This window comes from Peromyscus californicus, unplaced genomic scaffold (genome assembly GCF_007827085.1).
Source record: "Peromyscus californicus insignis strain IS unplaced genomic scaffold, ASM782708v3 Scaffold_14__1_contigs__length_90479793_seg_2, whole genome shotgun sequence".
NCBI lineage: Eukaryota > Metazoa > Chordata > Mammalia > Rodentia > Cricetidae > Peromyscus > Peromyscus californicus.
The window spans coordinates 46476526-46490436 of record NW_026294436.1 but is presented as its reverse complement, the minus strand read 5'-3'; the positions used below and the strand labels follow the sequence as shown (position 1 = coordinate 46490436).

The 13911-nt window shown below is 40.6% G+C and overlaps 1 protein-coding gene across 1 annotated transcript in view; it reads left to right on the top strand.

The window, feature by feature from the left end:
- Dars2 (aspartyl-tRNA synthetase 2, mitochondrial) overlaps positions 1 to 13911 on the top strand; it is a 30169-nt gene that overhangs the window by 5941 nt on the left and 10317 nt on the right. Inside the window, exons 5-11 of the mRNA XM_052737364.1 lie at positions 120 to 215; positions 2089 to 2212; positions 3070 to 3116; positions 5141 to 5247; positions 6735 to 6804; positions 9119 to 9298; positions 12190 to 12297. Of these exons, the coding sequence (XP_052593324.1) occupies positions 120 to 215; positions 2089 to 2212; positions 3070 to 3116; positions 5141 to 5247; positions 6735 to 6804; positions 9119 to 9298; positions 12190 to 12297 (732 nt within the window). The remainder of the gene's footprint in view (positions 1 to 119; positions 216 to 2088; positions 2213 to 3069; positions 3117 to 5140; positions 5248 to 6734; positions 6805 to 9118; positions 9299 to 12189; positions 12298 to 13911) is intronic.

Genomic DNA, 13911 nt, shown 5'->3' with positions numbered 1-13911 from the left:
CACTGTAGCTTGACACATATATGTATATAGATACATGTGTTTTACAAATGTGTATTATGTGTATTGCATAGATGTCCTGAAAAATGATTTTCTAAAATAGATCCTTTTTTTTTCCTAAGAAAATGCCAACAGGTGAGATTGAAATCAAAGTTAAAACAGCTGAACTCCTGAATGTCTGCAAGAAGCTACCCTTTGAGATTAAAGACTTTGTGAAGGTGAGGGCCTCTCATTAATAAAATTAAGTATGTAGAAAGTGATCAAAAATATCAGAATTTGTAAAGAAGAAGTTTGCCTTCTATAAAATGAGTATTTTATTACCATTTATCCTAGTGAATTATTCTACAAACTGACAGCTTGTTATGCTATTGGAGTTCATACAGGTTGAAATGTATTCTGTCTTTAAGACTTGAAGTATTATATTGTTCAAGTTTTTCCATTGCTATTGTTTTAAAGTGTTGAAAGAAGATTTGTATCTAGCTTGGAAATGGCAAAGTTGCATAGGGGAATCCTTTTCCTATTAAGTTAAAACTTGTAATAGTACGCCGGGCGGTGGTGGCGCATGCCTTTAATCCCAGCACTCGGGAGGCAGAGCCAGGCGGATCTCTGTGAGTTCGAGGCCAGCCTGGTCTCCAAAGTGAGTTCCAGGAAAGGCACAAAGCTACACAGAGAAACTCTGTCTTGAAAAACCAAAAAAAAAAAAAAAAAAAAAAAAAAATCTTCTAATAGTAATAAAATGTATACTTAGAACAATTCTTGACTTACCGACCATAGAATGAAGGATTTAAGATGATCTTAGCTAAAATTTTCAAAGCTTGATAGAGGTAGCCAGCACTGAGTAAGTATACCCAGATTTAAAAGTATAAAAAGGAAAAAAATGTATACCCAGATGATTTTAAACTTTGTCATAATTATAGACTTGTATATACTTTTGTGGTTGTTCATTTGGTTGGTTGGTTTCGGTTTTTTTGAGGCAGGGTCTTGCTTTGTAGCCTTGACTGTCCTAGAACTCACTCCTTAGATCAGGCTGGCCTCAAACTCACAGAGATCCTCCTGCCTCTGCCTTCTGAGGGATGGGATTAAAGGCATGCACCACTGCATCCAGTTTATATACCTAATTTTTAAGTCAGTCTATTAAGGTGTTTGTGTGTGTGCATGTGCACACATATGTGTGTATGTTGAAGCCAGAGGAAAACCATGAGTGTGATTTCTCAGGCACTGTCCATCTTTAGACAGGGTCTCTCACTGGCCTAGAACTCACCAAGTAGAATAGGCTGAGTGGCCCGCAAGCCCCAGAGATCTGCCTGTCTGCACCTGCCTTGTGCTGTAATCAAGAGTGTGCACTACCACACCCGGCTCCTTGGGTCCTGAGTACTGAACTTAGGTGCTTGTGCTCACAGGACAAGTCGTTTCTCAACACTGATGGTTGGTTTGAAGTCAGCTTGGCACAGCCTAGAATCACATGAGAAAAGAGTCTCTGAGGGGCTGTCTAGATTAGGTTGGCCTATGAGCATGCCTTCAGGGAATTTCCTTAATTGGATCAATTGGTGTGGGCAAATGAACCCTGTAATGTAGGTGGCATCATTCCATGGCCTGCGCCCTGGCTGAATGAAAAGGAGCAAGCTGAGCACTGGCATGTATGCGAGTCCTTGCTCTCTGCTCTTGGCTGTGGTGTCATGTGACCAGCTGCTTTAGTCCCTGCTGCCTTGACTTTCCTGCAGTGATGGGCTGTAACTAGAACTGTGAGCCAAAGTAAACCTTTCTCCCTTAAGTTGCTTTTGTGAAACTAAACACCAACTAAACACCACTAGGCTGATTTCCCTGGAAAGATGGCTCAGTGGTTAAGAACATGTACTGTTCTTACAAAGGACATGAGTTTGGTTCCCAGCAAATATATCAGGTGGCTCCCAATGGCCTGTAACTCCAGCTCCTGGGAATGCTTCTGGCCTCAAGGCTACCTGCATTCATGTGTACAGACACACACACCTACACATACCCCCCACCAATAAATAAATGTAAGTTTAAAAAATTAAAGGTAGCTACCTTTTTAATGTTCAGAATGTTTAACATAAAAATCTTTCATTTGGGTAGAAAACGGAGGCTCTTCGTTTGCAGTATCGGTACTTAGATCTGCGGAGCTTCCAAATGCAGTACAACCTGCGGCTGAGGTCCCAGATGATCATGAAAATGCGGGAATATCTCTGTAATCTACATGGTAAGGGAAAGCCTGAAGTTCATTCTGTTTTATTGAATACTCTCTTCATTGTGGGGTCACCTGTTCCCAAAAGTCTAATTTGATCAGTGTATAGACTGGTTGCTTACTGGGTCACAAACATATCCTTCAAAGGTAATAATGTCTACTAGAGTAATTAGTGTTTTCTGTCACTACTGGGACAGTCTTTGGTTTTTTTCTATATAGTAAGTTTCTCTCCTACACCCCCCACCTCTAACAGTTTAAGTTCTCCTAATTGCTTTTTGTTTGAGACAAGGTCTCACTATTTGCAGTCCAGCATATAAGACCTTACTGTGTAACCCAGGCTGGCCTTAAACTTAAACAATCGTCCTGCCTTAGCCTCACAGATTCTACAATTACGGCTGTGAGCAACTATATCCAGCTTTTATTATTTGTTTGTTTGTTTGAGATAAGTTCAGCCTGATCTTGAACCCACAAGCACCTGAGCCTCTTGAACTCTGGAGTTACAGGGTAGACCATGATGCCCATGCTCATACACCATTTGTTGGGAAGTCTGAAATTTCCCATGAGTTAAACTAGAGCACTCCTGCATACTTTTTATTGTTTCATCATTGCTATACTAGCTGAATGTTTCTAACACCAGAGCATTTCAGTAGACACGAATCCATCAGACATTTAGGATCATTTCCTATCAAAAACATCAGCTTTATGAACAGAATTACAAATCTTGGCTTTCTTGGATTTGTAGAAACCAACTTGGGTATGTATGTCTTACTTCAGACATTTTCCTAATTAAAAGGGGCCTCTGATTTGTACTTCACTATTGACATCATACTTGGCAAATTCCTATATATTAACTGCTTTTTCTCTATTTTTAGGGTTTGTGGATATAGAAACCCCAACATTGTTTAAGAGGACCCCAGGGGTATGTATATTACTTATCGCCTTACTATTAATATCTCTTCATTATAAAAGTGATTGCTTTTATGATCACTTGGCTCATTTTTATTTACTTTTATTACTACCTCAGGGTCTTCACATCAACTAGGCTATTTTCAGAATCAAGAAAACTGTGTGTCGGCATTTTGGATCAGAATGCCTTTATTCAGCATGAGTTTTCTATCCCTTGAATTGTATAGATGCAAATCATTAATGAATGTTTCATTAAAATCTTGTTTATTAAGAATTGTGTGAACTGGGCTGGAGGTGATGCATGCGTAGAAGACCAGCATTTGGGAAGCTAAGGCAGGAGAATCACAACTTTGAGACCAGTTGTGTCTGCATAGATCCTGTTAAAAAAGAACTGAGATTTTTGTTTAAAACACTGATATTTAATAACTCTTTTTTCAATCTATAGACTTAAAAACAGTCTAGAGCCTGGAGAGATGGCTCAGCAGTTAAGAGCACCAGCTGCTCTTCCAGAGTTCCTGAGTTCAATTCCCAGCACCTACATGGGTGGCTCACAGCCATCTATAGTGGGATCTGATACCCTCTTCTGGTGTGCAGGCATGCATGCAGATAGAATTCTCATGTACATAAACTAAATAAATGAATCTTTAAAAAAAAAAGTTAGCCGGGCGGTGGTGGCGCACGCCTTTAATCCCAGCACTCGGGAGGCAGAGCCAGGCGGATCTCTGTGAGTTCGAGGCCAGCCTGGACTACCAAGTGAGTTCCAGGAAAGGCGCAAAGCTACACAGAGAAACCCTGTCTCGAAAAACCAAAAAAAAAAAAAAAAAAAGTTTATGGCCTAGGTATATAGTTCAGTGGTACAATGTTCCTGCGGTATGTTCACAGTCCTAAGCTAAAACACAAAACAAAACAAAAAAGTCCCTACGTTTTCATTTAGAAAAACATTGAAAAATTACTTGCTGGGGCTGGAAAGATGTCTCAGCAGTTAAGAGCACTAGCTGCTCTTCCAGAGGACCCAGGTTCAATTACCAGCACCCACATGGCAGCTCACAACTGTCTGTAACTCCAATTTCAGGGTACCCAACACCCTCATACAGACATACATGCAGGCAAAACACCAATACACATAAAAAATTTTTTTTTAATTTTAAAAAAAGAATTACTTGCTTAGGAAATGACGCACAAAATTTGTTCTGCTAATATTAAAACTGAGAATTTGTTTGCACATACACACACACACACACACACACACACACACACACACACACACACACACAAAATAACTACTATATACAAGCAGTATTTAAAGCTTATTTTAGGGGCTAGAGAGATGGCTAAGCAGTTAAGAGCGCTTGCTGCTCTTCCCAAGGACCCTGTTCAGTTTCCAGCACCCAAGTCAAGTGGTTCTCAACAGCCCGTAGCTCCAGCTTCAGAGGTTCTAATGCCCTCTGCTAGACTGTGTGTGTACCCACATTCACATTTGCACACACACACCACATACTGTGCACAGAGAAAGAAAGAGAGAGAGAAGGGGGGGTAAAAAACGTAATAAATTTTTAAAGAATAAAGTTTATTGTAGCTGGGCATGGCACATCTTAATTCCAGTACTCAAGAGCCAGGGCCAGGTGAGTTCCAGTCCAGCCAGAGCTACATAGTGAGACTCTGTCTCTAATTAAATAAATAAATGTTATTGTATGCAAATTATTTTAGGGACTATAAGATAAGCAAGACATTGTCATAGGGACTTTGCTCTTTAATTTCCTTGGTGTGTTTAAGTTTTTATTTGCAATAGTCACTTATACTTTGAGTTTGTTTTGTTGTTGATTTTGTTTGAGGATTTTTCTTTTGCTTTGTTTTGTTCTATTGAGACAGAGTCTTGCTTGTGGGTCAGGGTGCACTTGAACTTATTATTCCTTTACCTCAGCCTCCTGAGTGTTGGAATTGCAGGCATTTGCCATACTTGGCTTAGGTTTTTTGTTTGTTTGTTTTTCAATAATGTCTCTCTTCTCTCCCTCTTCCATCTCTCTCTCTCTTTAAAAGGGTGCCAAGGAGTTTTTAGTACCATCCAGGGAACCTGGAAAGTTTTACTCTCTCCCTCAAAGTCCTCAGCAATTTAAGCAGCTTCTGATGGTTGGTGGTGTAGACAGGTAAACTGGCTTTTTTGGTTTTTTTGTAATGCTATTACTCATCCAAGAGGGGAAGAAGAAAGACCAAGAGCGGGGAGGGGACAAAACTTGTCTGCTTGGGGAATGGTGAGATGGCTCAGTGGCAGAAAGCTCTTGGCATAGGCTGGTGACATGAGTTCAATCCCCACACACAGGTGGAAGGAGAGAACTAACTCCACAGTTGTCCTCTGACTACACATGTATACCCTCACACCTGTACACCCCATCCATTATTCACATAATAGTAAAAAAATTTTAAAGTTGTCTGACTTGAAGAGGTTAAAATTTGTACATGAATTTTGAGATTGCTTGCTCCCTAAAAATTGTAGTAGTCATCATTTATTTAAAGTTTGTCAGGTGGCATTAGGTAGTTCTGGCAGGGGATTAAATTAAAGTTCTGAGCTGGGCCGGTGGTGGCGCATGCCTTTGGTCCCGGCACTTGGGAAGCAGAAGCAGATCTCTGCATTCAAGGCCAGCCTAGTCTACAGAGTGAGTTCCAGGACAGCCAGAGCTGTTTGGGGAACTATCGTAAACATTGTGATCAGGCTGGAGAAATGTCTTGGGGCTTAAGAGCACGTACTACTTTTGCAGAGGACCTGAGTTCAATTCCCAGCACCCAGGTCAGGCACTTTACAACTGGCTGTAACGCCAGTTCCAGGGTGATCCAACACTTCTGGCCTCTGGACTTCTGTAGGCATGTATTTACTCACACATGGACGTGCACACATACACATAATTTAATTTTTAATTTTTAAAATTAATTTTAAAGAGAGAGAAAAAAAGCACTATATGTTAGACCTGCAGAGAGAGAGTATCACTTCTGAAGGTGAAGGCGAGAGTTGGAATGGCATGGGACAGGAAGGCTCAGTGCATTGATTGATAAAGCAGTATTTCAGCTTGTGGAAGCAAAAGTACATATGTAAAGAAACATGGACTGGTTTGCATGCCCATCTAATATATAAGTACCCAAAGGTGGTATATTTTGAAATCCATCTATAAAATACTGGCCTCTCATAGGTCAGCTATGTATCTGATTAGATTTGAGCATAATAAAATAAAGCTTCTGAGGCTGGGGTACAGCTTCATAGTAAAGTGTTTGCCTAGCATGTACAAGGGGCTGAGTTTGAGCATACACATATAAAATGAAAAACTAAAGTTTCTTTTAATGATCAGTATTAATCTGTTTCATAGCCAGTACTGCGAAAACTATGGGGGAAATTATTTGGGTCATTTAAAATCAAGGCTAGGTTAACTCTAGTTTTCTTTTCATATTTATTTATTTATTATGTATACAGTGTTCTGCCTGCATGTATCCCTGCAGGCCAGAAGAGGGCACCAAATCTCATTATAGATGGTTGTGATCCACCACGTGCGTGCTGGGAATTGAACTCAGGACCTCTGGAAGAGTAGCCATTGCTCCTAACCTCTGAGCCGTCTCTCCAGCCCCTAACTCTAGTTTTCAATTACAGGTATTTTCAGGTTGCCCGGTGTTATCGAGATGAAGGTTCAAGACCAGATAGACAGCCAGAGTTTACTCAGGTACTCAGTTATATATACTTGCTCTTACGAATTCCTGCTTGCTACAACATCTTGCTACAAGGATTTCAATACTGGGACAGTAATTTTATGAGTTGTTAAAAATTAATGTAAAAGGTAATGGGTCTCGTGTTTCCTTTTCATACACACTTCATTTTGTTGATCCCCTACCCTCATTCCTCTCCAGTCCCCTGCCTCTGTACCATCCTCCTCCTTTTACATCACATGCATCTACTTGGCTTTTTATTCCTCTCCCTTAAGATTTCTGTCCCCTCTTATAGTTTCCATGACCTATATATGCACATATTGTAAAAATTCAAATCTAGAATCTACCATATGAGAGAAAGCATGGGGTACTTGTCTCTCTGCACCTGGGATACTTCACTGAACATAATTTCCAATTCCATTTTCCTGCAGATGTCATGATTTTCTCTTTATGGCTCAATAAAATTTCATTGTGTGTATATATACACATTTTCTTCATCTATTCATCCATTAATGGATATCTTGGCTGTTTCTGTTTCTTAGCTATTGTGAATGGTACAGCAATAAACATAGATGTACAAGTATCTGTGCTAAGACTTAGAGCTTTTGAGGATATAACCAAGAGTGGTAAGACCTGATCATATAGTAGTTGCTTTTAGTTTTTTGAAAACCTACATACTGATTTCCATAATGGCTGCACCAGTTTACATCTCACCAGCAGTGAATAAGGGTTCCTTGTTTCCCCAGTCTCTGCCCAGCATTTATTGTCATTTGTGTTCTTTTTGATAGATTTTTTTAAGACTTTTTTTTTTTAGGCGTGGAGCAGTTGAGACAAGGTCTCTCTATGTAGCCTTGACTGGCCTTGAACTCCCTAAGTAGATTCATAAAGATCTGCCTGCCTCTGTCTCGTGAGTACTAACATTAAAGGGTGCCCCACCATGCCCAGCAAGATTCTATTTTACGTGTGTGAATATTTTGCCTGCATGTGCATGCCTGGTGCTCGTGGAAGACCCTAGAACTGGAGTTACAGATAGCTGTCTGCCATGCAGTTGCTGGAGACTGAACTCAGGTCCTCTGCAAGAGCAGAAACTGCTCTTGACCACTGGACCATCTCTCCATCCCCATCCTTCATTTTCTTGGCACTCTGCGTATGGAGAGATGGAATCTCAAAGTAGTGTTAATCTATTCCATTCATCCTTTTCATAAGGAGTGTGGGCATCAACTAAGGCATGCCAGATATTCCTAGTGTTTAAACATGTATGATATGATAAAGTCCTTAAAAAAATCTTAGCCATCAAAAATTAGTACTCTATGGACCAGTGAGACGGCTTAGCAGGTAAGGGCACTTGCTGCCCAAGCCTGATAGCCTGAGTGTGCCCCAGAACCTGTATAAAGGTAGAAGGAGAGAACTGACTCCAGAGTTGTTTTTTGACCTCCGTACGTGTGCTATGGCACACTTGTGCCTACACCCACAGTATACGCTCACAAACAGAATAATAAATAAAAACTAAAGTTAAAGCCAGACATGGTGGTGCACACCTTTAATTCCCAGCACTCGGGAGGCAGAGGCAAGTGGGTATCTGAGTTTGAGGCCAGCCTGATCTTCAAAGCAGGTTCCAAGACAGCCAGGGACACACAGAAATACCCTGTCTCAAAAAACAAACAACAACAAAAATAAAAGTTAAAAGGAGAATCAATACTCCACCAAAAACAGGACAGAGTTGGGGCTGGAGAGATGGCTCAGCAGTTAAGAGCACTGACTGGTCTTCCAGAGGGCTTGGGTTCAACTCCCAGCACCCACATGTTAGCTCACGGCTGTCTGTAACTTCAGTCCCAGGGAATCAGACACCCTCTTCTGGCCTTCATGAGCACCAAGTATATATGTGTATACACAGGCAAAACACTCATACATATAAAATATTAAAAAGGGGGAGGGCAATGCTACCTTTAAAGAAAATAATTCTATATGCTGGTATTTATCTAACCCTTATTTGGCTTTGTTAAGATAGCATTAATCAGTGTGATTAAATGCAAAAATCACAAGTTTGGAATCATAAAGACCAGGATCAGACGTAGCCTGACTACTTACTGATTACAATATGCAAGCAATTTGCTTAGCTTCTCTGAGCCTTCAACCATGAGCTAGCTGTGAGAAGTAAACAAGTTGGTGTATGTTAGGCAATAGCAGTCATCGACATAAAAGTGGTATATAGTAATATTTATACCCTTAACCATGTATTGTTTCTGGGAAGAGTTATTTATTTGGTAACTTAAAGCCAAGAAATATATATTGTGACTATTCATGTTAGTTTCCATGTTATTTTGGTTTCAGATTGACATAGAGATGTCTTTTGTAGACCAGACTGGCATTCAGTGTTTAATTGAGGGTTTGCTGCAGTATTCCTGGCCTGATGATAAAGAGCCTGTGACGATTCCTTTTCCTTCTATGACTTTTGCTGAGGCACTGGCCACTTATGGAACTGATAAGCCAGATATTCGATTTGGGATGAAGGTACTTTCTTCATATTTCCAGGACCACCCCCAAGTAGTTCAGGCGTCTTTTCAAGCATTTTGAAGAAATTTATGTGTTACATTGTTGATAATATTTTTAATGTTCCTTTACAGTGTTACCTCTGTTATTACCAAACTACAGCGAAAAGAATAATAGCATGTTAGTGTTGCACTGCTTATTCTTTCAAGTTTCCATTCCAAAAGCAAGGGGTGTGTGTATGGTTTCTAAGATGAGGGTCCCTGAAGCTTGCTAGGTAACTGAAGCTACTAGCTTCAGACTTGAGATCCTTGTGCCTCAGCCTCCCAGAGGATGGGGTTACAAGTGTGTTTCATCACATTCAGTAAGAGCAAGACTAAGGTATCCGGTGCTGGTGGTAGTGGTGTAGCACGCCTTTAATCTTAGCACTCAGGAGGCACAGGCAGGCAGATTGCTGAGTTCAGTGCCAGCCTGGTCTACAGAGTGAGTTCCGGGACAGCCAAAGCTACACAGAGAAACCCCGGGGGTGGGGGTGAGCAAAGAAAACCCCAAAACAGCAAAAGAGTAAGACACTTGCTCATATCAAGCCTGACAACCTAAATTTGCTTCCCAAAACTCACATGGTGGAGAAAGAGAACTGACTCCTCCTAAAAGCTGCCCTCTGTCCATAGACAGACAGACAGACAGACACACACACACACACACACACACACACACACACACACACACACAAATAAATAAATAAATGTAAAAAAAATTGAGCAAGGTTTTTATTATAAAGTTTTATTACAGTACTTACCAGTTCCTGATTTTATGGACATGAATAGTTATTTGAAAGAAAAAATAAACTAATTTTTATTTTCAATTTTTCTGTCAGTATGGCTCTCAGAAGGGAAATAATTGAGTTATTCATTTTCGTTGGTCTGTAAAAAGCTTAAATACGTGAACAAATTCAGATTATCAGTATCTGTAAGAGCAAGAGTAGAATTTTTTTTTTCTTTTTTTGAGATGGGGTTTCTCTGTGTAGCTTTGGAGCCTTTCCTGGAACTCTGTAGCCCATGCTGGCCTCAAACTCACAGAGATCTGCTTGACTCTGCCTCCCAAGTGCTGTGATTAAAGGCATGCGCCACCACCCACCACCTGGCTGAGTAGAATTTTTTTTTTTTTTTAAGATTTATTTACTTATTATGTATACAGTGTTCTGCCTGCAGGCCAGAAGAGGGCACCAGATCTCATTGTAGATGGTTGTGAGCCACCTTGTGGTTGCTGGGAATTGAACTCAGGACCTCTGGAAAAACAGCCAGTGCTCTTAACCTCTGAGCCATCTCTCCAGCCCAAGAGTAGAATTTTTATGTGGCAGTTTTATTAAAAATCTCCCATTACTTGTCCCTAAAGAGTACTATCCCTTGGTCTTAAGGACAAATATCCACACAAAGTCATAAGTACATTCTTCTTGTTTTGTTTTTTGTTTTTCAAGACAGGATTTCTCTGTGTAGCCCTGGCTGTCCTGGAACTCATTCTGTAGATCAAGCTAGCCTCGAACTCAGCAATCCACCTGGCTCTGCCTCCTGAGTGCTGGGATTAAATGCATGCACGATGATTATTATCATTACCATAAGTATATTCTTATATACGACCATTCTGTGTTTATTTGAATACAGAATACTAGCTGAGACTGTTCAGGGTCAGTCCTGGTCTACCATAGCACTGTCTTCTTAGGCAAATACTGAACCTGCAGTAACCCTATAGCAATACATTCTTTAAATGCTAAATTGCTTACTAAGTAGTAGTTCTTATTTTCTTCTTAAAGCAAGTGTTCAGGATCCCTTTGTCTCTGCCTCTCAAAGCTGGGTTACAAGCACAGCATGACCATGCCCAGCTTTCACATGGGTGCTGGGGATTTGAACTCAGGTCATCATGCTTGCCCTGAATCATCTCCCCAGCTCTAGTTGTTTCTTTAAAACCCTACTTCTGGGCTGGCAATGTGGCTGAGGAGATAAAAGATGATTGCTGGCAACCCTGATGGCCTGACTTCAATCCCAAGGCTCCACATGGTAGAATGAGAGAACTGACTCCCTCAAGCTGTCCTCTGGCCTCCATGTGCCCCGCCCCCTACACATACACACTCCCCTCTACTTCTGTGATGACCTGACTTCAATCCCAAGGCTCCACATGGTAGAATGAGAGAACTGACTCCCTCAAGTTGTCCTCTGGCCTCCATGTGCCCCGCCCCCTACACATACACACTCCCCCTCTACTTCTGTGATGACCTGACTTCAATCCCTGGAACCCATGTACAAATGGAAGGAGAGAACTAAAATTGTCCTATGACCTTCACACAGGTACTGTTTCACAGGCATATACACACACATATATCCCTCCCATAATAATAAATATATGAAATTATAAAACATCTTACCTGTGGAATAGAGAAATGGCTCCGTAGCTAAGTACTTGCCACACAAGTGTAAGGACCCACCCAAGTTCAGATCCCCAGAACCCATGTAAATGCTAGATAGTCATGGGACCTGCCTGTAATTCCAGCACCTAAGAGTGGAGACAGCGCAATCGGGCTAGCAAGATTAGCCATATCAGGAGCTCTGGGTTTGATTGAGAGACCCTGTCTCAAAAGATACAGTAGAAGAGCAATGGAGGACAATTTCTGACATCAACCTCCAGCCTCTACATGTACACGCACGCACGTTATGTGCTTGTGCACCCATTCATGTGCCTGCATATATGCAACTAATTCAACTGTACATATATGCATACACATACACACACACACCAAATACACATGAAAAATATAAAGAAGCAAAAAAAAAACAACCCCTATTTTGAGGGGTCAAATATTTTGGTCAAATATTTTGAGATGAAAATGACTGTGTTTAATCCTTTTTGTTATTATTTTATAGATTGTGGATATCAGTGGTGTGTTCAGAAACACAGAGATCAGATTTCTTCGAGATGCACTGGCTAAGCCCCAAGGAACTGTCAAAGCCATCTGTGTTCATGAAGGAGCAGTAAGTGAAGCACAATTCTGTGTTTTCTCTAGATTGTATATTTTAGAAGAAAATATATTCAATTCTGGTACATGTGCACTTGAGAAAGAATAATATAACAACATATTTTCAGTCAGGCATGTTGGTACACACCTTTGATCCCAACATTTGAGAGGCAGAGGTAGGAGAATCTATGTGAGTTCGAGGCCATCCTAGGCTATATAGTAAGACCTTGTCTCAAAAAAGGAAAAGTAAGCCAGCTGGTGGTGGCACACAACTTTAATCCCAGCACTTGGAGGCAGGTGGATCTCTGTGAGTTTGAGGCCAGGCTGGTTTATAGAGTGAGTTCCAGGACAGGCTTCAAAGGTACACAGAGAAACCCTGTCTTGGGAAAAAAAAAGAAAAAGAAAAAGTAGATGGTACCCGCCTTTACTCCCAGCACTTGGGAGGCAGAAGCAGGTGGATCTCCAGGTTTGAGGCCAGCCTGGTCTACATAATGAGTTCCAGAACAGCCAGGGCTACAAAGAGAAACCCTGTCTATTTAAAAAAAAAAAAAAATGTTTTTATAGAAAGTCTAATTAGTGTCCCTAAAATTATTATATAAATAATGATAAGCTGGGCAGTGGTGGCGCATGCCTTTAATCCCAGCACTCAGGAGGCAGAGGCAGACGGATCTCTGTGAGTTCGAGTCCAGCCTGGTCTACAATGTGAGTTCCAGGAAAGGCACAAAGCTACACAGAGAAACTCTGTCTCGAAAAACCAAAATAAAAAAATAAATATTATTTTGGGTTTTTAATGTATTTATATTTACTTTTATTAGGATCTCATGTCGCCTAGACTGACTTTGAACTTACAGTCTGCCTTAACCTCCCAAGTGCTGAGATTTTAAGTATGTGAGGCCAACCTACTGTTAAAATTACTATTTTGAAAGAGATGTCACAAATTTGAAAATACTGAGAAATTTGCTTTTTTCTCCCACTGTTATAATTCTAAAAATGTATCATTCTTGATGAGTAAACATACTTGTTAACTTAAAGTTTATAATTTAAAAAAAGACTATAGCAAAGAAAGACTACATCCATTTGGACACATAAGCAGCTGAATATATTTGTAATGGTGGTTAAAAACTCAATCTTGGGGCTGGAGACATGGCTCAGCAGTTAAGAACACTGACTGTTCTTCTTGAGAATCCAGGCTCAATTCCCAGCACCCACATGGCAGCTCACAACTGTCTGTAACTACAGTTCCAGAGGACCCAACACCCTTACATGTACAAAATACCAGTGCACATAAAAATTAATAAAAATTTTAAAAACCTTGGTCGTGCTGGACATGGATATGCCTTTAATCAGGAGTTAAGAGCTGGCAGCTCTTTATGAGTTTGAGGCTTCCCTAGTCTATATAATCAGTTGCAGGCAAGCCTCAGTTACAGAATGAGACCCTATCTCAAAAAAAAAAAGAAAAGAAATTCAGATGTATTTAAAGGAACCAGAAATCATCAAAATCTGGATCCTCTCGATCTGAAAGTTGTAGAACTCCCCTTTGTACTTGTCCTGCACATTGCATGACAGGCTACTGGTGACAGGCACAGCAGTCTGCAGTGAGACCTGTGCAATTGGGAAATAATGATCCTGT